We start from the raw sequence: 24,552 nt of genomic DNA, 5'->3' as shown, positions 1-24,552 counted from the left end.
TTCTAATAAAACACTAGTAGTTTAGGAATTACACGCGTCGAAAGTTCGACTATTTTTAATACGCGTTAATGGGCTTTCGTAAGGCGGAGAGCGGAATTTTAAAAATTACGCTTTTCTTTACACGATGATATCTCCTAAGCGGAAAGTCCGATCGACACAAACCAAAAACCATTTTAAAGGGGAGGCCTTGCCTCTTCTAACAGTGGCTCAATTATGGATAAAGCATTAGTAATTTCGGAATTGTACGCGTGGAAAGTTTAACTATTTTTAATACACGTTGTTGGACTGATCAAAGACAATGGAAACTGAAAATTCTCTCCGAGCGAATAATGTTTGTAATCCATAATACGATAGTTACATTGTCCGTACGCTGCACGTGGTGTAACAAATTTTTTTGCTCGAAACATTTCATTGAAGAGCACCATAATCATTAAGGGTAATTATATGTAGAGATATGCACAGATATTCAGGTTAATGTTTCAGAGCAGTACCGCAGGTTAATGTTTCAAAGCAGCGGCCACAAAACCGAGATAGTTATGGTAACAATATACTTGTGTACGTTATAAATTATCTGTAGTCGTATAAATAATTGTTGAACATTAATAGAACTATAAACCTGCTGGAGCGTGACTTCTCTGCAATATGTATCATAATAAATATAGTTTTGTTTGATATGAAATTGGAGAAACACATTTACACGAAACGAAGATATTTAAGATTTACGTAAGAAGGAAGAAAAATGTAAGACGAGCTGAGTTATAATACCAAACAGAATTTACCCCAGAGAAACAGAATACTTATGAAATATTATGAAAGCCATGTATCGTTGTAACGTATGAGGTATTTACTTCATGGTACAAACACGGAGGCAGCCAAATAGATAATAAGCAAACGGGAAGTGTGTATACATGGTGTAACGTTGACGTGGTACAAATTATTCCATGTACTTGCGTCTGAATATTACGGTTGTTGTTGCCCTGAATTTTAATGCTCATTACCTTTACACGTTCGAACCAAAGAAACAGTTCTATTCATTTGCCTTACATTTTAAAATAAAATTAGAATTTTAATTATACACTGAAATATTCATTTCCGCTGTTAGAAATTCGAATTTATCTTTTGGAAAATTGAATAACATCAGATATCAGAAAATAAACAACTAATATATAAAGCAAAGTAAAAGTCAACGTACATCCATACACGATAAAAGGATATACGGTTCAAATTTCGAAGCTCGATTTCATCTCTTCGGGGGGAATTCGAGCAGCGAAATAATAGACAGTATTACTTATCAAAATACTCTGTACGTGCACGTTCCCGGAGCTTCATCATTTTTCGAATTTCCGTGTTTGAAATCTTCCCTCGTAAGTAGACTACACCGAACTAGATGCATACGGAACGCGAATAAATTGCAGCGTTTACTACCGTGCTCCCAACCAATTTACCGAAGCTTTTTCTACCGTACATTTCATCGTATAATGCCATTTCTGTGCTTCTCACGGACTTTCGAGTTCCGGAATATCGTTCGTAGCATCGAAAATCTCTGAAATGTACACACGGGCACTCGTATACCCCCCAATTACCGAATTTCAGACCATTGATAACTTTTTACAATGCAAGCTTCGAAATTCCCATCGAGGCGCGCCTACGTTGGAGCAAACTAAAATTTGAATTACAGACTTCGATGCAAGAAACGAAAATATAAATTTTAGGTTTCGTTTGTAATTTGAAAAAGCTATCATTTTAATAGACAAATAATCGATATTTTGAAAAATTGTTCGCGCGCGTTGTACGTTCTCGAAACCTCGGATAAACTGGCGAAACTTGACGTGTCGCTTAAAAATACATGTAATAATCGCGAGAGCCGAGATCCAGATCCAGATCCGGCGATTCCTGGTTTTCGACGTACAAACACGCGCGCTCGTTATACGTATAACATTTTACGAGAAAGTAACCGGTACCCCGTAGCCATATTTTTCTATCATCCGAGCTTGAGGAAACCCGTGATATTTCCGCGCCGTGGAACGATCCTCGAGTACGCTGTACAAATATTGCTTTTTTCCATATTGCGAGAGGCTCATCAAACTGCTACCGGATCAACAATCGAAAGAGCTGAGTGGACTCTTAACTGAAATAATCTCCCGGGAGGGACGGTAGCGATTTCCTGACGGGGAATTTAATAACGCAATCAGCAGGATTCGTTTTTCCGCGCATTACGGCCCGTCATAGGCTCATGCTATGCCGCATTGTTCTCCGTTCTAAGGAAAACCCCCGATCTCCTTCTCTCGAAGTCGCGAGAGAAATATTTCTCTGCGGTGGTTCGCGAGACACGACTTCCATGCCTGAAAACAAAGCAAGAGCAGAGTCATTGGGCCTCTGCCAACAAATCCATCCATCTATTTGTCTATCTGTGTTCGCGATTCTGGTTTGGCCGTCTTCTGACGCATACAGCATAATACACGGTGTCTCCGAACGGACGTACTTACGGCTGAGTGTTTTCGATCGTTAGATTTTCGAAACGTACGATCCACACAATCGCGAGCAAACTATTTTTGCATAACGAACCCATTTCGTATAATTTGATCGTGAGATACTTGGAAGTGCCAGTAAACGCGTACAGAGTGGCGGGACCGTGGGAATTGAAACAACCACAAACATGAACCATCGTTGGGTTCTGTTTATACAGTACACGAACTATGTAAGATTGGTGTTAATAAAGATCAAATATTCAAATTTATTCCATTTGGCTGGGAGTCGCCGGTTCAATTTAGCCACTGGATGCCAGCTATTTGTCGTTATTTTAACCATGATCCCTCTTACAGGGAAAACATTTTTTCAAGGTTTGGGTTAGAAAATAGAATGTAACTGAATGGAACAAAGGTTGCTGCAAAGCCAGTGACGAGTAAACAAATTATCTTACGTAAACGTCGAGTGACATTTCTTGTAGATCACTGCAATTTTGTAGGAAAATTAAGATTTCCATTCAAGAAGCAGTGTCCACAGCGGAGGCTCATTCGCGAAAATGACATCACTCTGCTCATGGTCAATATTATTCTGAACCCATGCCATTCATTCGTCGACGCGTCCTTCTGATAACAGAGGTTTCAGTAAAGCACTCGGCCAGGAAACATTATTCTCTTTTAAACGCCGTTTTACGGTAATTACACAGACATGGGCATTCTTTTCCTGTCCGTTACGCAGATTAACACGTTGACTGTTTCGTAAATACTTGGAATTGTGAACACGATTCAAACGTCCAGAGAGACGATGATATTCCCCTGGCGATAAACCTACTATTTTTACATTTAATCCTATTATATTTTATTGGTTTTTTTTTTATCATTATACGCGTCTTAATTATTATAAGTAATTGTACGTTGTCCAGAATAAAATTACGGGTGTTTAGAGCTTCAAGAAAACTGGGTTACTCGTGTGCGGAATGGAGCGATCGAAAAATTGGTGAATTTGTTTTCGAACACCGTGCGCGTTTCTAAATCAAATATTTCGTTTGGCAAACCTAGCTGCAATACTGTTTGTAGTTAATTATCGTCGGTAAAATGGTCGATGCAATTGGATAAACTTCTGTCCGCGGTTACGAGACAGATTCTGCCCCGAGCATTAAAGTATAATAAGGTTTCATTGTCAGGACAGGGCGTTGAATAATTAAATACGACGTGTTGTTGAATAGACATATTTGATATAATCTCGACTACGTTATCCGCCGTGATTAAGGAAATGAATACATGCAAAGAAGTATTAATACTCGCAGTTCCAAGTTAAAGTGCCATTTCTTCCTTTAATAAACGTGAAATGTTCCCGAAACGATAAATTGATTAAATTATTGATATGCTTCCAAGACAGAATGAAATAAAAGGTTAGGTCTCAACGAGCTAAATAGAACAAATGTTTCACATTTCGTTTCGGGTCCTTGCTTAAAAATGAAATTGTATTAATACGAATCTATGAAAAGAGAAGAATATAAAAATAATTATCGTGATTATGATTAAAAAATTACAATATGGAAAGCGAGAATTACGATATCTCGCTTTATTTAATTTTATCATAATTAAATCATTATTCGATCGATTTAATTGATTTACAATTTCTTTATAAAAATGTGTTTTTTTTTTTTAAATTTTTTTCGCGATACTCCGATACTTGTAACGGAAGAATCGCGAACGATTGGTAACCAAATTTACGTCAGGACTAGATACATCTTTTATTCTTACACGCAAGCATGAATCATTTATCAATTTCTGTCCACCTTTTTCTGAATCCCGTACACCATTTGCATTTATATGGAACGTTACATTCAATACTTTTTGTGGAACGTAATCTATTATAACGAGCGTACATCTTTCTCTTTTTACCCCACCCCCTCATCGTTCCTCTTTTCTTTCCACCAAGGGACTTATTATCGAGGGGCGTTCTTGGGAAGGATAATTATTATGTTCCCGACGTTCTTGGACATTAGCAATTTCTTGCTCTGTTCCTATCTCCCAGACCCTAAATCGCGTTTAATTATACCGACTAAACATTAAAGGCCACCTAATTACGATGCCCCCTGACAGGGGTTGTACTTATGGAACGATCTTTCGAATATTTTAAGGGAGTCAAAGGGCCGAAACGAGCCTTTTCGAAGCGATCTTTGACAATTTTCTCTTTGGCAAATTCAATTCGCGACTAGATTGATTTATAAACTAACTTTGAATTTTGGTTCGTACAAAGAAAAAGTATAGTTTTTTACTATTCTCTAATTTGCTATATTCGATCCGTGGACACAAGATACCTCGAAAGGAATATCTCTGATATTTTTCGCAAATAACGTGTGTTTTGATACCTGAGGAAGTAAAAAAAAGCTCAGGATATATCTCTATAAACTTTATAGCTACTAAGCCTTCAAACCTCCGTATCTGTGGCCATTTTACGAACGTCGCTTTTATATTTTACCGCCATATTTCCAAGACTCTAAACTTTAAGAAAATGTAATAATCTAACAATCGATTTTCTAAATCCCATAGACCAGAATAGTCTTTAATATTTGAATTAAATTGAATTTTCCTTGTCGAGTGTCGGGAGTTAGGTGCCTGAATTTTCCGGCGAAATTGAAAAATTTTAAATCATTCTGGAAAAATTATTTTCAATTGCAGAGGTCAATCACAATCATTTTTGGTCAATACATATATCCCCGTAATCCTACTCACTTTCGAGAAAAAAATTCATTACTAAAGACATAATCTCTGGCCTGACATTTCATGCGTATGTTTAAAATATCATAACTCCTGAACGGATTGGAGGATTTTAAAGTTTTAAAATGCAAACAACGCGTATTTTAGTGTAGAATATGTACAAATTCTAAGAATGTTGGAAAAGTTGTGTCTTAACCACGTAAAATGAGAAAATCACGTAAAAGTGGTCTACTTTTCAAACGATCATAACTACTATATTTCAATGAAATTTATTTATGAAGTAGAGCTCATGGATACTTATAAAGAAGTATTATACATTTCCACACGCCATCAAACAAATTGATTAAAAATCAGAAACGAATTTTTAAGAAATATCGACAGGGGTTATGTGCTTTTATTTCCAAGAGTTGAAATAATGGCGGACACGGCAGTCCTCACGTATATAGTGCGAATTAATAGGTCGTCAATAAAAGAATTAAACGTGTCCGGTTAGCCAATATCGAATGTAAGTAAGCAAGGATTTAGAGCAGCAGTCATCCATTTGATATCGTTAATTCTTAGCGATGCAACGACAAGTTCAATTTATTTCAGCTCGAAATTAAATTATTTGGATTTCACAAAGAAACGCGTGCGGATGACAGTTTTATAATTGCACCGCGTGAATTATTTTCCTGCGATTTCGTTCAAGTATATACGAACGTGCGCGAGAAAAATATTTGTTCGTTCTAATATTTCCAACGGGCGCAAATTATTAACGTCCGTGGCCATCGAGCGCGACTCCTTAATTAGAAATGTTCATTTTTCGTACATTTCTAAATTATTTTATTAGAAATATAATTAGAAAATTAGAATTAAATATTTCATTTTAATCTTCGGATTGCCGTACCAGAAATAGTTTGTTTGTCGAAATTACGCTTCTACTTTAATATTTTATTTCTTCTTTTAATCTTAACCAGCTCTACTTATTATACAGGGTGTTCGACTATCCCTGGGATAATTTTGATGGGAGATTCTAGAGGCCAAAATAAGATGTAAATCAAAAATATCAATTTCTTGTCTGAGGCTTAGTTAAAAGGTTATTAAAAAATTTTAAATCATTCTGAAAAAATCATTTTTGGTTTCGGGGGTCAATTATAATCATTTTTGGTGAATAGACATACCCCCGAAATCCTACCCACATTCTAGAAAAAAATCGAGAAGGTATGAAATTTTTCGACAAAATTAAGAAATTTCAAATTGTTCTAAAAAAATTATTTTTGGTTGTGGGGGTCAATTGCAATCATTTTTGGTGAATACAGATACCTACGAATTTCTACTCACTTACGAGAAAAAAATTCGAGAAGTTATGAAATTCTTCAACAAAATTAAAAAATTTCAAATCGTTCTAAAAAAATTATTTTTGGTTGCATGGGTCAATTACAATCATTTTTTGTCAATACACATACCCACGAATTCCTGCAGATTTTTTAGAAAAAAATTCAATACTGGCGGAACTTTAAACGTTAATAACTTTTTAACATGGCCTCCATCAACAAATTGGTATTCTTGATTTTCGTCCTATTTTGGCCTCTAGAATCTCCCATTACAATTTTTCCCAGGGGTGGCCGAACACCCTGTGTTTATATCGGCTGCGAGAAGGGAGTGAATGAATTCTAAGAATGCACCCCGTGATCAGGGTGCTTGGTAGCACGTGACACGAGCGTGTCGAAAGTTTAAAACTGCAGTATGGTCGGAAAATCGACAGAGTTTTCATGATAAGTTCGCGAAAGTTTGCGAGACACAAAGTTCGCAAGGGAATTGTCGGAATCGAAGTCTATTTTAAGCGAGCTAAATATATTGTTATTTTAGAAAGAGTTCTCTACGCAATTAAATAAAACTTATTAATATTCTTCTGATTAAATAAATGAATTTGTCTAAACACTTTTTACGTAGCTGAGTAATACACATTTCATATTTTAACTTTTACCCTGCCTTTTAACCTTTTATAGTTTTGATTTCCTCGATGTTCGAGCAAATAGGTTTCGTACTAATTGCTACTGTTGCCTTAAAAGCGCCGATTATCTCTTCGCGACGGTCCCTTGCGAGTTATTATTTAAGCAGCATGTAACCGTATCCCACTCTGGTCTCCGTTTCATACTCTCGACCCCGAGTGGTGGTTCGTGGAACAGAATCAGTTCCATGTCCATCCAGAGAGTCCCAAGCGAGCAACAGAAATATGGGCATTATTGCACTACAGTCGTCTAACATAGGATGCAGAGATATTTCACCATTGACGATAGAATAGAAATTGGACAATTAACCCAGCGTTTTACAAAATGGAAAATGCAACTCTCAGAGAGAGAGAGAGAGACGTTCAACCTGAAATATTCAGTTGCAAATCATTCCAACCCTCGTATTTAAGAGATCTCACTGTCACAAGATAGCGAAACTGTATCTAAAGTATAATTAGCGTACTTACCTTATTGATCAATTATCCGGGAAAGCTCCAGGAACGTACAAAGGCCTCGAAAGTTTTCGCTGGGAAAACTTCAAGAACAGTTTCAACGAGTATCCGTTACACATGCTCCTTATTTCGTAAGATCCTGTCAGAAGTAGTTTACACCCTGTTCGCGCGGTATGAAAAACAGCCTCGGAGATCGTGTTCTCCCTCAGAGAGCCTAAGGTATCTTTTGATCAGCCCGGTGAAACGAATAACGACGATGAAACGAGGCGCCAAACAAAGGTAAAACTAATTCTGACAGTAATTATCGAGGCTCGAGCGTCGATCTCATTCGCTTAATACGCATTTTAACTTAGAAATATTATTTCCATAATTGTTTTAATATTCTAAGGTTTCAATTTTGTTTGATTTTTGTATTTTATATACCGACTATATAAGATTTTAGACGTTAGATGTTTTCCTTCCGCTTTTTAGGTGCAACTGCCCCAGTTTTTGTCGGTCGACGGAGGGCCAAGTTACGATTGAGTCGAATTGGGCTGTAAAACCGGCCGTATTCTCTGAATTTCGTTCTAAGGTCCCATAGTAGAATAACCCCCGTTAGGAAAGTTGTCTCGTATAACTATAAGTACGATTTGTGCGAACGAACGTATTTCGTTAGATGGTAATTTTGATCGTGAGTGACCGTTATCCTTTTATCATTGTTTGTCCGACAGTTTCACCGGATATCGTTTCCGGGGGTGATACCAGCGCCGACTTGGCAGTCTCGGAATGCGACAACGCGACTCTGAGCTGCAGTGCGACGGGAAGACCAACCCCAAGAGTGTCCTGGCGAAGGGAAGACGGAGAACCCATTCTTATAAGGGCCTCTTCTGCCGGTACATAATGACACTATAAAACTCGTGGATATCTCCGCGGACAGACCTCTTTCACTCGCTGCTTCGTAAAAAAGGCGGAGAGACGACGGCGGTGGTTTAATTTCGTTTGCTACCCGTTACTGCCTTTGTTCGTGTCCCCGTCACCACCCCCTCAGTTTTTCTCCTTCACTTACGCCGCCGTGCTACGCGAACGGAGCTTTATTACAATACTTATAACCAGTAATCGCTGCTTTGATGCTTTATGTCGCTGGACGTCGATAGCGGAATGTGATATGACCAGCATCTGTGATTTCTTCTACGTTATTCTTTTCATTTTGCACGGCAGTTGCGTAACAAAGAATACTGTACCAACAAAAAAACGTATCGTTTATGGTAATGTAGAAATTCTCACGAAGAAAAAAAAAGAATTTCTCCTCGTCGATTCCCGTATGCTTCTTTATGTAATTTAACCGTGAATTTTAATCTTTTCCAACGGTGGTTTGGCGCCAGATTTCAAGTCGAATCGGTTCACAATTTTTACATAAATCATTTTACTCGTTGTTCCCATAATTTTTAATTTTTACTCTGCAATCTATTAATTAATTTACTGTGTTTCGCCTTTTATAAAGTAACAAGGTATTTTACAATTCGTGGAAAAGGATACTTGTAATACTATTCTACCAAATAAATGCGACAAGAGTTTTTGCTCTTTTCGAACCGATTGGATAGACTCGGAGTACAAACAATTTAAATCCATTGATTTTAAAGAGCTATCCGAATTATATTATTTAACATCAACGAGATCTCGACCTCTGTTTTTCGACACTCGAAAATTACACGTAAATTGATGACGATCAAATTACCTTATTTAAAGACGCGTAACCTGACATTTTTAATAGCTTTTCGAAATTAAATAAAAGAGAAACTGTCTAATATTATTTCGCGAGAACACCTTTTGTTAAACATTTCACATAGATTTATACATTACTCGATTTATTGTTTCATTCATTCGTGTGAGTAAGACTCCAAGTCTAAGACGTTTTGTATGTTTTTTAATCTATCTATTTAGACATTTAAATTTCACACTAAATAACAATTTAAAGTGCCCAAAGGTCAAACCATAAAAAGCATCGATTGAAAATATTCTCAAACAGCTTGAGTTTCACGATTGCGTCGAAAGCAAAAAATTCGTACAAAAAAAAACGAGGATCGATTCATTTTTTTTTTCTGGATCATGCACCGGAATCGAAAACCGCGTGAAAACGAGAATTGAGTGTACTTAAAATCGTACGTTTCCAGTAGTACTTTACGCTCTTAATATCGAAACTGTGTACCAACGTTTGCTGTCGCGCTGAATATTACCTCCTATTTTAGTTGTCCCGCTTTGCCACGTGTTATTTTACGAAATTCTATATTCGAACATATGGCTTTATAAACTTGTAACAATAATATTTTCACCGTCAAAGTGTGAAATATTTTCAGGTCAGCCCCCGTAATATTACGTTATTTATCTGCACGTATTTAATAATACCCGTCCGCCGTACCGTGTATCGCAATATACACTTTAATAGTAAATTTACAGCATTCTACGAGCACTCGCTGTTGAAGAATCTGTACGTTCTATTCGCTCGAAACTTTTACGCCCTTCAGGTAGGTAATTGCTTTTTCCATTATACAGCAGTAAACCTTTGGTACGTAACTGGTAATTAGTAGTACTAATTTTTTTTTCTCAAGATAAATTTTATTGATTTCGTATTCATAGATATGTGTGTTTACGTTGGCATAGATTCAACGAAGGCTGATTGTTAATTTCACTTGTTCACTTTAGGGCACGTGCTTGTGACAATATAGATGTCAAATGTAAAAGAAATACACCATAAATGCTAAAATATATTTACGAAAATATTCCTATGATTATTCTTTAATCTTCGTTTAAAATATTTGCAATGAAGTTAAATAATTGGTCTAATCTTTTTTAAGAAAGTACCAGTTCTATAAAAATTGCAAACACCCTTAAACGACGAAAAATTGTAATTTCATTCATAAAGTTGAAGACTCGAAGGTAAGGCAAACGTCGTATGGTTAAAGTTGAATGGTAGTTTTCGTTAGTACAAACATAGGTTGTCTGTACATGTGTATGATCCGTCGTTAATTAATGCTAGATGGTATGCATGTCGTTCAAAGTTTAACTACCGGGTTGTTCGTTGTCGTAACTACCAAAGAATATTCGCTATTCACCGCTATATGACCCTACATTAATTCGGTATTAATAGGGTAATTAGGCGGCCCTAATATCCTAGTTATGTTGAAGTTCTCTTCGCGTAAAGAGGAGGGATTTACTATAATAATATGGCTCCACGGGCCAGGACGTAATTCATAGCAGAACCGACAAGGAAACGAGCCCGCTGGAAAGGAGCATGTCGAAAGTCTGGATTAAAATTCCATCGTACGAATTTCGCTTCCGTGGAAGTCGAGCTCCTACGAATCGGGACGCCTTGAAATCTTATTCATCGGACGCTTGTTCCCATAAAAGATCGCGAATGGCGATTGGAACCATCTTTTCGCGGTCGGACGTTTGCAAAAGCATCGAATCACTTCCCCGCAGAGTTCTTTTTTCTTCGTTTCCGAGGTCACGACTGATCAAAATATGTAGCTCCATTTTAAGATACAGTATTTCGAAACAGTGTAGCGAAAGAAAGTGGAGTCTCGATTTAATGCAACTTCGACGATCAAACGAGAGCCTCGTTTCTTGCACTGGTCTTAGAAAAATCGTGAAATCGATTGGGGAAAATAAAATGAAATTCGCCAGTTTGAAATGTAGGTCGAATCTTTCGTTAAAATGAAAACTGTACAGCGAGGAAACTACTCGTTGGTATATCGCAGTAGTGCTTAAAGGCGCGTTACTATGTTACGTTCCGTTTCTTTTCTTGCCCGGCCGTGGATTAAATAATTGCATAGTATCCACTTTACACAAAACAGAAGCATGAAAGCTGCGAAATTCCTGCGGTTCTGATATAATTAGTGTTGTAAAATCCACTTACAGCGTTACGGGAAAATATGATTTCCACCCTCCGTCGCATCGAATGAAAGAAACGTTCGTACCGGAATTGCGTCAGTGGAAAAGCGCTCGGAAAAATTTCTTCTTTTTTTTTTTCTTTTTTCTTAACGTAACATGTGAAAGTTTCGTTTACATAGTCCCGTCACGTTTCTTTTTATATTTCAGGGATTTTTCATACCGCGTCTATTAACCTTATTCCGTTAATTAACTAGGAAGGGAGCCTTCGTATTCTGTACGCGAGATTTGCAACATTTCTACAAAGACGGGCTCGCATAAAATTTCAGTCGCTGTTTACCGAAGCGAGCTACGTAATTGTAACATTTGTTCACCGTAAAATTTCGGGCGGGGTACGATTGTGTGCGCGTTGCATTTACATTTACACGTTACAGAATTTCCACGCTTGAAACATAGTTTCGGCGCATTCTGTACGATAAAGTTGGATTTAAATGTATGGAAATATTAATCTCGTCCATCGTTGTTTTACCCGCCAGCTCTCGCGGTCGACGCCTGTTGTTCTCGGCGTACACAAGAATATCAAATTAAAAAGAAAATAATAATATTCGTTTCACCGGTGAAACGTTGTTTGTCAAATGTATTCCAAAGAAGGAACAATCGTGTCGCGAAAATATCAAATAAAACGGTACTGTTGGACTGTCCAGAAGAAAATTATATTTACTAAATAAAAACTTACTCTGTTCGGGACTAAATTCATTATAATGAAATAAATTCGTTGATCGTTAATCGTTCGTAGTCTACAACGAATTATCTACTAATTTTTCCATCAATCTTTCATAAAAGTTCATTGATTTTTTATGAAAAGAATTCAATCGAGCACGTTCTGACTGCACCGTCAATACTTCTGAACTCCATTCCGGAGAAGTGGTTTTGCAAACTTCTGAATAAGTAATAATACGATGAGGACACGTCGGAGGAGCAAGGAAAGTGAATTTTTAGATGAGAAATTTTTTGTACCGTGGAATTCACTGCTCGCGGCCGGGCGTTATCGCGACGAAAGAAAATACGTTTTCTGTTAAATAAATTAGGTCGATTGTGGTCCACGATCGTTCCAGTTACCGATCGATCGAGCTTCCGCAGCCGTGAAATGGATTTTTCTTTCCGCGTCCAACCGCACGCGGGGACAATATTTTCCGTGGATGTGAACCCCGGTTTCACCGGTTGTTCCGCGCGAAATCATTTTACTAGTGACTTTCCACGCACAGATATGAGTTTGTTGTACGTTTGATATAATATACAACGTAGTACAATGAAGTCATATCAATGAATCGAACCCAAATAACTTTCATTTTCGTTTCCCAAAAGAAAAAGGTGCGGAGGATCGTGGTCGATAAAATTGGTTACGTTAATTCGATTGGCAGGTAAAAGTTAATCCCTTTCGCTATCGATAATACGTGTACCGTAGGTTACCAAGGCTGGGAGAGAGTGGAAAGTCAAGAGCCGTGAAATTTTCGGACGTGAGCACACAGATTGGGCGTAAGAACACGGGTAGAGTGGGTATAACGAGGCGGGTCGTTGAAACAAGTTTCACCTTTTGAACTCGAAGACAGGAATAGCGGGTGCGCCGTGTAAAGAAACAGAGGATGAGAATTCTCTTCATGGTATCTTGCGTTCACGCACACAACCGCGACGGGACTTAAGGCCGTGTACGTATGACCGTAGCGACACGTGGTACCAACCGCCGGGGCTTACACTCAGAAAACCAAGGGAGGAAGTACACCGGAGCACGCTGTTACGCTGCAACTGTGTTTGCACGTACATCGCGGGTAACAGGGTGGTGTAGTTTCTGCTGCAGAGGCCCGGAGTTGGCAAAACTTTGGTCGACGTAGTTGCGCCGCCGCGCGCATACGCCCCCCTCGCCTCACCCTCCCTTCGTACTCTCAGATGCGGCTGAAACGCTCAAAGCTGAGCGTATTTGTCTTTTTGAATGTAGGTATTTTTCCTCGTCCGTGGTAGTTAACGATTGTCGTCGCCGGAGACCGCCATTAAGATTTACTTGAATACACGAGTAGACGTGTCCGTGCTCGAGGATTAATGGGGCGAACGTGAGTGTGGTTTCATTAGAATGATTAATCGCGGTTCTTTAACGGTACAATGGCGCTTCGATCAACCGTTCCGTGTTATAGCAGATAATTATTTACGAAAACTTGCTTCTCCATCGACGACCTTGCTGACAGAGACGATCACTGCCTCTCGAATTGACTCCACGAAATCGAAACCTTGTTTTTGAACATTTTAGAACTATCCACAATTTGAGTTGATCTTTTTAGGTGTTTAGAAATTGCTACCTTCTCCGATATCGTTATTCGGTTACTCGAGTCTCCGATTCTCGCACCCGTTCTGTTCCGTGATCGAGGCTGCTCTTTTTCCCTGCACTTCCTGGCCCTGTTCTAATAAAGCTTTGGATGTTCCGGTATGCCTGTCCCCGATGTACGTTTTATATTCCGAGCCGTGCAACTCCTCAGCGCTCGCAAACATTTCGAGCACGCCGTCTATCTCTATTTTCCCCGGCACTTTCGCCGTGATTGTGGTCTGTATCTCGGCCAATTTTTGGAATATTGCCATCAGACTTACCGAACATATTCCCCGGATATCAAGCTGTAAAATTAAGCAATAGAAAAAGTAATCGGATCTTCGAACGCTCGAAAAGCGCCCGACGTTTCCGTAAATTTAATTCCGCGTTACGATAACCGTTAGTCCTTTGTTTTTATCTCGTAAATTATAATCAACGTTCTTTGTATCGTTAAGAATTCTCGTATCTTGGCAGTTTCGGTGGAATTTAATAACGGGTCCATCGTTGAACTCGATCGAATGATGCGACGGTGAATCGTTTTAGAAACAATGAACATTATTTATAAACAAGCGCATCGTATAACATAATCTCGTAATACCACAGCTTTGATGCATCGAACAATAGAGATCTCGGATAATAGAACCGCGGATAATCGAGGTACCGTTAAATCGAATTCCCGTTAATCGAGGTGCACTCGTGCTTACCTGGAAAATAATATGAGATTCGTTGTTCCTCAACAGTATCCGTGGCGTTTAAAGAATGCATGTAAACACTTAAAATTCACGCGCTAAAACGACTAAAAAGTGCTACGAACGAGTAAAGAAAATGCTCCTCAAACAGTCCTCAAATAATAGCCAAAACACCCTCTCAAACAAAAATTATTTTGACATCTAGAATCACCTAAAATATAGCTCGCCCAGGTAAACACGCTTTAAAAGACAAACTTTATACAACGAAGAAAGTTTATTTCCATCGTGGATAATTATGCGTTTCTTCAAAGTTTAATGAAAACGTGATTTAAATAATTTGACTCTGACGAAGGTGAAAGTAACTTTCGAAGGATTCAGGTTACAAATTTCCTTTGTCGCGCAAAAACAATTGTAAAGCGTCCCGCTAATCGAAAGTGGCGTAACCTGACTGCCAATAAGCAAGAATTAGCAAAGTGTAAATTGTGCAGGGTTTCTTGCAAACGCTGTCTATATCGGTGCGTTTCTTTTGAAGCCTGAAAACCATCTCTCGCATGCATCTTCCGTTACTGTTCCAACCGACGATAGCGCTTTTCTTACGAGCTTTGCAAACTCGTTAGCGTTCGCTCACTTAAGGAACTCGTTAGCTACCTAAGTAGTGAATTAAGCATATATCTTCTCATCTTTTCTTTCGCTTACAACGTTGTGTGCATCGAGCTTTCGACTTTCTCCATCCCACTTCCCTCCCCTTTCCCCGGCCCCCTCTGTTCGGTTCTCCCTTGTTTCACGCGCGGCGTGCCTTCGCTTTCCCCATTCTACTTCGAAGGCAGTTTCTTCGTTCAATCGCATTAGTCTGCGGTTTCGACCTGGTTAAAAGTTCCACCGTGGATTCGTTTAGATCGGAGCCCCGTCCACGAAAGTTGTAACTTCTTGTCCCGAGATATGTTCTTCCCATTTCGTCACCCTCCGTAGGCAATCTTTTATCCTGCGCCGCTGCTACGGCTTGCCACTCGAGCGCTCTCGGCTTGCGTTGCTTTCATTTAATAATTCTATTTTCACTTGTTGCCTACCGCGCGTGGAACGCTCGAGAAATGTATCCAATTTCGAAAACTGACGTCCCTGAACCGATTTAACGACCCCGCGCAGCACTGGCTCCCCAACGTTTTCAACTACACCCCCTCCGAAGGAAAGAATTTACGCGCGGCTGGGATTTTTATAGACAACAAACAACGAAATTCGATTTCATTCAAAAATATTTCACGGGTATGAAAACGATAAAATACATTTTAAATTTGATACATCTTCGTATTCACGTTCCTTGTTTCCAGTCACGTGATTGAAGCAAAGCTAGGGATAATTTTAAAATGCGCCGGATCGATTGCATGATGCCGGGAGCACTTCCGACGATTAAATATTTCACGGTAGACAATTTGTAGCACCATCTGAGGTAATTTCCATTAACTGGCACGTGACAATGAATAATTGAATGTGTTTCAGTTACTGTAAATAGTTGAGCCAGCTATCGTGTGTGCATTAACGTCACATCCAGATCTTCAAAGCTAATTACTCGTTCAATCTAAAGTAACTTGTTGCGCTAAATGACGTTGAAAATAACGGGGAATATGAATGAACGGCCTAATTTGATCGTCCATCCGGTTGACTTCTCTCTGCTTGAAATTAATGAGACTGAGACTTGTTTACGTTGCTCGTGCCTCCAGCGAACGATACCGGTGCAATTAAAAACTAATTGTAAAGTACGGTAGATTCGAAGTACAATTTAGAAAGTTCTTCGCGGTTTCGAGTATAATTCAAGCCGTTACACGATGTTGTTCGGTATCAGAGCCAAGAGAAATTCGAGCAGGCTTTAAACCTTAAACTTTAATGCTGACCTTTACGTAGAATCTGTTTAGTGAAGTTAAAATATTCGTCATTGATCTGTGGTGAGACTCGAATTTATCCCATTCTCGTACATCTTGTGTTATCTTGAATTTTTCAAAATCGCGCGAAAGAAGATTGAAAAATATATTTGGATGCTCGATCCACCCCCGTAGCATGGCTTTTGGGCGTTCGACTTGCAAGAAAATATCTAAGATAGAATACGTTTTCTCTGCACACAGGTGGTAGCACTTTCGAGAAGTACGACACCTACAACGGTTCGCTGCTGCAATTCCATCGCGTCGAGAGGCGACAAATGGGGGCATATCTCTGCATCGCCAGCAACGACGTGCCGCCCGCAGTTAGCAAGCGAGTGACACTCGCCGTGAATTGTAAGCTCGTTTCCCTCCTAATCCCTGATTGTATCCAGCAGAAAGGCTCCCGTCGACGACAAAACGCGACGGTATCCGTCGTTGACGTAACACTACGCTCCACGGTGACGAATCGCTACGGCCGTTGACGCGGCCGCCCGGCTTTTACGGTCTCTGTCGTTGTCGGTGAACCGCCAAGATCGAGCCAGTTTTCACCGAGCATTCCAGCAACCAGCGACTTACGATTTACTTTCAAAGTTCCCGCGAAATTCTCTTTCGAAAAAGGATCAAATAATTTAAGTAGATATTTTACATCAACGCGTTTGTTAACCGTGCTTGGGTCTACTCTGACCCACGAAAGCCTCGTCGCAGCGCTCGACTCCGCGATGTAGGTCGAAACCGTCAAAAGCATATGCACGTGTACGTAATTCCTCAAACCAGTACATCGCCGGTTTGCTCGAATTACCAACAAATTTAAAATTCCTTTTAATTAATGCTTAAGCGTTCTTCATGTTTTAATTTAACGTTAAAGCTCAGGTGCACGTGTATCGTCCAAAGTATGACTCTACTTTGAAGATGAGAGCATCGTCGTGTATAAGACGCTTTGCTTGCTGGGCCGATTTTAGCCTAGATTCGAGCGTCGTTCGAGAATTTTCCCCGGATGGCGTTTATCTTGTTGCTCGAGTCACGAGTTATAAAATTAATTTTACGTCGCAGTGATGCATAGTCGTGCTTTAGAAAATAAATTCGTGCCTAATTTTTAACGTTAAATATCTCGAAAACTATCATCAGTTTCTATATTTTTCGTTCTCTTCCATTTTGCATTTTTTTGTTACAATATACTGTGCTCTTATTCTGTCAGAGTATCACATTCTGATAGAGACACACGATAGATAATCGTGGTAATTGTTTCAACAAGAGTTTCGATACTATTGTTGCAAGAGTTTCTTAACGACCCAATGTTTCAAAGAGCATCGCGTCGCGAAAGCTCGTTCAAAAGTGAGAGTTACACCCGGGAAGTTCCCTTTGTAAGTCGAAAACAATCGATCGATCTATTACCATGAATTAAAGCGATTTGGGTGGAAAGAGATAGCGGGAGAGTAGACGCTGTGTCCTTTCCGCGATCCGGCGGACCGATGTCAGCGTGCTAGATCTCATTTTCGGAAGAACCACTCGAGCTCGTGCTCGTGTCTTCGCTTCGTCGCGTCGCGATGCAACGAAAGAGATTTTAGATTACTTATCGGCCGCAATCGCGGCGAATTAAAGCGAACGATGGAGAAAAAGCGCAGCAGGTTGTTCGCGAATTTATCGCTCGGCGCAATAACGTTTATACCCGAGACAGAAACGCTTTCGTACCTTTAACCGCGAACAATAGACGGCGGAATAGAATGGAAACTTGGTCTGAATTTTAACAATGCTTGGGAAAAGATAATTGATTGGAATACACATCGGCAAAGATTACGTCCACGGGAACGTTGGGAGCCTTTCTGACGAGATATCAGGCTTCGACCAGGTGCAGGAATATTTAATTCATTCAGTAACTTCGTTTGCTCTGACGAAACAAGTAGAAATTCGCGAAAGCATATTGGAAACTCGAGATTCAGATCATTTTAAACATTTCCAATTTTTTTGTCTGACTCTAACAGCTAGTTTTTACTAGTTTCAACTATTTCAGACACGTAGTATCTTAGAAATTAAATATTTGTAAGTGAATTTATAAAAAGCTAAAAATGTGAAAGGAATTTTACGGAAGCCGTCAATTTGACGGATATCTGGTTCCATATTTAAAATTGCAAAACGCGTAAATATTATTCTTTAACAACTTATGTTGAATTTGATTGATGCAATGGCATTAATACATATTCTAATTAAAAGAAAAATCGTATTTTAATTCATCATTAAGCAAAATTATTTGAACATGGTGAAACGTTGGAAGATAATTGTATTCTTAAATTTTGCAAATACTTCCCTAAAAATTGACACGAAAACTTCGCGGATGTTGCACGTCAGATATTTATTTCATTATGTCACTGTACAGAATATTTCGATACTGTTGGGAGCCGCGTTCGTTCGAATATAAAATAATTTGTGTCGATCCGCAGCGATTTGCGTACATAACGATTAATCAGCATCAATTATTCGAACACAATAGATATTGGCTGAGAATTGATTACGGTCAGGTTCTCGTTTACGCATTACATATTTCATAGTTTTGTACCGGCACGCGGGAGCTAATAATCGCGCACGTCGCTCTATTTTAACAGTGGCCATACTTTTAACGACGCTGGCAAATGTAATACCAGAACCGGAAGTATTGATTTCCGAATGTGTATTCCAGCGGGGAAGCCTGTATGAAACTATAATCGTTATTACATGCCCGTTGAAATATTAATGCCCGGTGTTCCAAAAGTTGTCGAACTTTTCGAAGGAATAAAAAAACGTATTATACACTTCGCGAATTCGTAACAGCGAGTTCGACAAATCATAAATCGACTACAAAATAGTTTATCGTTCTGTCGGAATTTTAAAAAATATTAGAATGGGATTCGCGTGGATATTTTTTTTTCTGGTTATAAAAATCACGATACGCGTTTTACTCGTATCAACTTTTCCATCTAAATAAAAAGTTCGCTTTGGAATAACTTCGTAGAATACTCTAAATATTAAAAAAAAAACGACAGATAGTGCAACAATTATGAATTCTATTTAGAGACTACGATGAATGATAAGATTAGTTTGAAAATATCTAAGCCCTCTGTGAGGACAGATTTAATTTTTGAATCTACGCGAATCCCATCGTAATCCATAAATCGTTTAAATTGTTGTGTTTTAATCAACAAGCGGCATTGTATTTCTTTAGAATGTTGCCTGTTCAACGATAAAAATAGTGGAGTTGCGAAAACACGATTATATAAAGACAACGAGGGTAACGAGCCACATCAAGCTTCCGTTGACAAACAAACCTCGCGTGTTCGTAAATATGACGGTATCGACTAACAGCGAAACCGTATCCTCGCTGCTTTGGCTCTCCAGTCATTTTTCATTTATTCTATGAACTTGTCGTTTCAAGCTAAATCCTCTTTCCACGTTTCCAATGTTTTCATAAATGTGCAAAACATTTTCATCGATATTTTCTATATACAGGGTTCTTTCAACGGAAATGCAATATGACGGAAAATGGATGAAACTTGAAAGAAAACCGTAACATCCTCTATCCGTCTATGTTAACCTTAGAACATCCTAACAACCTAATATCTACAATTTTTTAAGAATTTATCGTGTGAGATATATTTCCAAAGAATGTTCTTTCCAAATTTTACCTTTATTATCATCAAATGAAAACGTAGGGATTTCCAAATAATTTTCCATCCCAAAATAGTATCGTTACAACTTAGCCAAAGGCAATCCCAGCACACGGGGGTTCTAAGGGTTAACTATTCACATACGCTCGTTAAAGTTCAAACATTTGCAACCGTTGGATTAATTGTTGCATTAAATCACACATACCCACTGTTGAGAAAACCGTGCACAGAGGATATGTAATTGCGACAAATTATAGGTGTCTATATTCTACGGGGCAGAACATTAATCAAAATCTTGGTGGACCGTGTGTATTGCGATAAATCGGGCAATTAATTTGAAACCGCTTTCACAGTTGCACCTGTCGTCAAAGCACCTAATCAGCTGTTGGGAGCACCTTTGGGCACGAACGTGCAGTTGGAGTGTTACGTCGAGGCATTTCCAAATACTGTTAATTACTGGGTGAAGAACCGACGAGGGTCAGAGGATGAATTGCTGATCGACGGGTGAGACAATCCCCAATCTTAATTTTAACCCTCGAACGGACGAAGCTTAATTTTTCCTATTGTATTTATCTTTCGTAAATATTACACAAATTATATAAATACATACGAGATTTCAACGAGGTCTAAACAAGTAACTGAACATTTTCTTTGGGATATAATTGAGAATAATTAATATCGTGGCTTTAATGTCGTTAGAGGACTAAAGTATCGTGTATCGAGTAGCGAAGTCTGACATTCCGCAAGCTTAGGGTCGAAACGATCGGAGTGGTAGTCGTACGAGGGTTAAATGTTGATCTGTTTCTCGATAGTTAGCGAGACTTATTGCCATTGGATTGCACAGGCAGAAGTATAACGTGCGAGAAGAACGATCCGGATACACAGTTCTGATGACGCTGTTAATCAAAGGATTTACCGAACAGGATACGGGCAGCTACAAATGCGTGTCGAAGAACAGTCTTGGGATGGCCGATGGCACTTTAAGGCTGTACGGTAAGTTCTGTGGAACCTCGTTAGGAAAGCACTTACGAGGGAAGTTCGACGACTGTTACGCTCCAAAAAGTCAGAACGAAGTCATGCTGCTAATATCAGTATAATTTCTTTATTCAAATCCATTCGTGAGGTCTTGATTGGACTTGAATTCTTCGTACGTGCATATTGAAAGTTTCGAAGATTAGAGAATCAGAGAATTCTTTTATAAAAAATTTATTAAAAATATTCACATTAGAGTTAGATGGCCTAGCCTTGTGCAACAGCTGCCGAAGTGCGTTTAATGGATTTCTGGGAACAAAATTTAATAGGAATCTTTATGATTCTATGAATGCATTCATTTATTTGAAGACCGACCGAAACTTTTAAGACCAATAGAAACTCCAAGACCTATCAAGACTTTAAGACCGATCAAGACTTTGAGGACCGTCTGGATTCGAATCTGACCTCAAAGATTCGAAGCAATTTGATCCAGTTTGAGCCCGCTACCACTGTCGAACCTCTCAGGAGGACGGGCGAGGGGGGTTTGTCTCATCACATTCTTCAACAGACTGACACACAAAGTTCGGAGCTCTGAATAGCACGTCCAGTTTCCAACAACGTTCGTACGAAATGTTTCTTTACGTTTCTCGCGGTTAAAGAGTCAGAACGAAAAACAGTTTCCAGAGAAATTTAACACGAAACGATAATCGCTTTAAACGGAGACCGCATCCGTAGTGGTCCAAGTCTATTTGCAAACATTGTTTCCGTCGATTACGCGAATGTTGATTATTCCAGTTAGTTTGTCGGTTAGCTTAGTTCGACAGCACAACAGATAGTTATCGGTGTTCCTGCAGCGCGAATAGGGATTTGAGAACGGTCAGTTTGAGAATGTCAACTAGCAGAGATGGGCTAACTTCTTGTTCGGATAAAAAATCTACACGTAGAGCTGGACCAGTATTTTAAAGAATGATAATTTGAGTGAAAGTTGCGACACGTTTTCGCGAGGGAAGCGGATTTTGAATATCATAATTATTATATTGTTCCTGTTACGGACCACGAAACGGAAGGAAGTTCGTAACAAATGATGATACGATTACTGTATTGACTGCAGTTACTACAAACCCAGGGCCCAGTATTCGGCAAATAGCAAGAGATAGCAGAATGAGTCGCAGTTCGGTCCATCGAATATTATAGCTACGCCAATATCGGCCGTACCACATTATCGTTGCATCAACAACTGCTAGAAACCGATTTGACGCGTTGAACTTGATTTTGTACTCGATCGAAGCGGCTAATTAACCGAGATGATTCCACCGCTGCTCGTGATTTTGTTTTACGGTTATTCTATAATTTCAGTGACTGATTTTCACCGTGGTCTGTTCACAGTAATTAAGATCGGCTTCGACGGAACGTCGCGTGGCAAGAATCAAGTGTCCATCATCGGTGGTAAGTGGAAATCATTCGCGTTCCGCTATAAAAGTACGAGAAGAACGATCGCCGGAGGATCGTAACGTCAGAAGACGAGTGGAAACGATAAACGTAAAATTGAATTGTTCGTTTAGGTTTAGCCGAGGCCGCACAAAGTTCAGGTGCTAACAACGGCAGCAGAGGGTTCATGGGATATAGCAACAAATTGTCGCATATCGTGTTGATGTTTCTCTTCATACCGGTGTTTCTCTGGCCGCGGTGAAGAAGGCATACGCTGTTGGTTACCGCTAAGCTGAGTGCCGGATAACTTTGTGCCAAAGGACAAGAATTGATGCGAGAATGCTTGTGTATGTATGCGTGTGTATGGAGAGATCCAGGTGTGCGCGTGATCGCGAACGTGCACGCGGGGAATGGAAGAGCGATCTTGCCTGTAAAGAGCAACGGGATCGTTTGAACGTGCGTATGAATGTTGAAACGGCGAACCAAAAAAAACGATACAAAACGAAGAGAAAAAATAAAATAAATCGGAGGCTCGCGTTCTCTACATCTTCCTATTTTCCCCTTCCCTACTTCCGAGTGTCGAAAACATTTTTAGATCAATGAATGTTGTCAATGTACGCGCCCGTTTAAATCCGTTTGGTTGGGCATCGATCGTCGGATCGACGCGCGACTGATAGAGACAAGAACCGGAAGCGCGCGAGCAGCTTGGCCCTTCCTAACGATGCTTGACAAGTCGTCAATAATATTAAGTCACGATCGTTTTGTCATTGGTATAAGCGTTACGGACGTTTAGATGTCAGGGAACTCGATGTTTCGAAATAAAAGTATGAGATCAAACGTTGTACGCTACCTGTCGTCAATCATTTCTACATCCCTCGTCATAAAATTCTTAAATATCAGTCGAATCAGAAGTATTAACTGATGACGATTTTCTAAAATTTCAGATAACGGCAATAGGAAGATTGCATCGATTATATTTGCAGATTAATCCACTACGAATGAAACTTCTTTGTAACGCGTTTAGTAGCTCATTCTTTGTCGATTGCATTAACCGTTGGAATGATTAAGCGTCGGAATCTGGGTTCCAATTCACCCTATCCACTTGGATTGGTTCCTGCTTCACCGAGGATGGGAGTTTCTTGGTCTCTTAGTTTCTGTTTGTCAGTATGGTAATTACAGTCGAAACTTGTGCACGTGTTCGTTCCTGCCGAGGAAGTTTTAAGTAGTACGAACGAGGTGCTGCGATCCTTTTGCAGTGCCATAACACGACAAATGTTACGGAGATATTAAACGTGTTGCCGAAACATTGCGGAAGACGAGTCCAAAACTACGAGGTAAGTGCGTACATTTTCAATAGTTGAAAATCAAAGTATAATGGTCCATGAAGAACAAACGAAAACTTGCAATAGAGTCACATATGCAAATAATTTTAATCTGAGAAATAGTTTTTGAGTGCTATTAAACTAGAATCACTAAATAAAAAATTAACGAAATTTAAACAAGCAATAGTCTTCTTTAACATGGGAATGCATGTGACTCAAACCCTTTGCCCCCCTCTGTGGCCATCAATGATGCCATATGCGGCCAGCTACGCTCCAGGAGTCCTGACTTACCAATTAGTCTAACCACGAGTGTTGTAACTTGTGCGACTATGAAGAATATTTGAACGTAATACGCTCATCCAAACGGAAAAGTATTTATCTATTAACCCAGTCCTATCATATTCCTATGGAAAGAACTTCCCCATCTTCTCATTATTTGTTAAGCACTCGTTGTACTTATTTAAGTCATCAATTACTGATGCAACGAGTGCTCGAGTTACACAGTATCATAGATACGCGGTTAAGTAAACTTGCCCGCATCTTTGCATAAATTTAGTATGCTTGTATCTATTTACATATAAAATAAAGTTTGCTTTTCTTCAATTTACTTTTCCATGCTGGAGTACGGATGGGTCTGTTTAATTTTAATTAACTTTGGGTAGCAAAGATTGTACACCGAGTGTATTACGGAGAGAAAGAAAGATTAACCAGAAATTTATTTTATGTACTATTTTCTAATATAGATTA

The 24,552-nt window shown here is 39.2% G+C and overlaps 1 protein-coding gene across 1 annotated transcript in view; it reads left to right on the top strand.

Annotated features, from left to right (window-relative positions):
• The window catches only part of LOC122401596 (lachesin-like), a 101,459-nt gene extending 78,276 nt beyond the window's left edge, over positions 1-23,183 (top strand). The window contains exons 4-9 of the mRNA XM_043403821.1: positions 8,343-8,504; positions 16,653-16,802; positions 20,437-20,587; positions 20,928-21,076; positions 22,442-22,501; positions 22,618-23,183. Coding sequence (XP_043259756.1) covers positions 8,343-8,504; positions 16,653-16,802; positions 20,437-20,587; positions 20,928-21,076; positions 22,442-22,501; positions 22,618-22,745 — 800 coding nt within the window. The 3' untranslated portion in view covers positions 22,746-23,183. The remainder of the gene's footprint in view (positions 1-8,342; positions 8,505-16,652; positions 16,803-20,436; positions 20,588-20,927; positions 21,077-22,441; positions 22,502-22,617) is intronic.
• Positions 23,184-24,552: the final 1,369 nt, after the last annotated feature.

The sequence above is a fragment of the Colletes gigas genome, unplaced genomic scaffold (assembly GCF_013123115.1).
Source record: "Colletes gigas isolate AHSC1104 unplaced genomic scaffold, ASM1312311v1 Colletes_gigas_Sc00026, whole genome shotgun sequence".
Lineage (NCBI taxonomy): Eukaryota > Metazoa > Arthropoda > Insecta > Hymenoptera > Colletidae > Colletes > Colletes gigas.
This window is presented reverse-complemented; position numbering and strand designations above follow the sequence as displayed.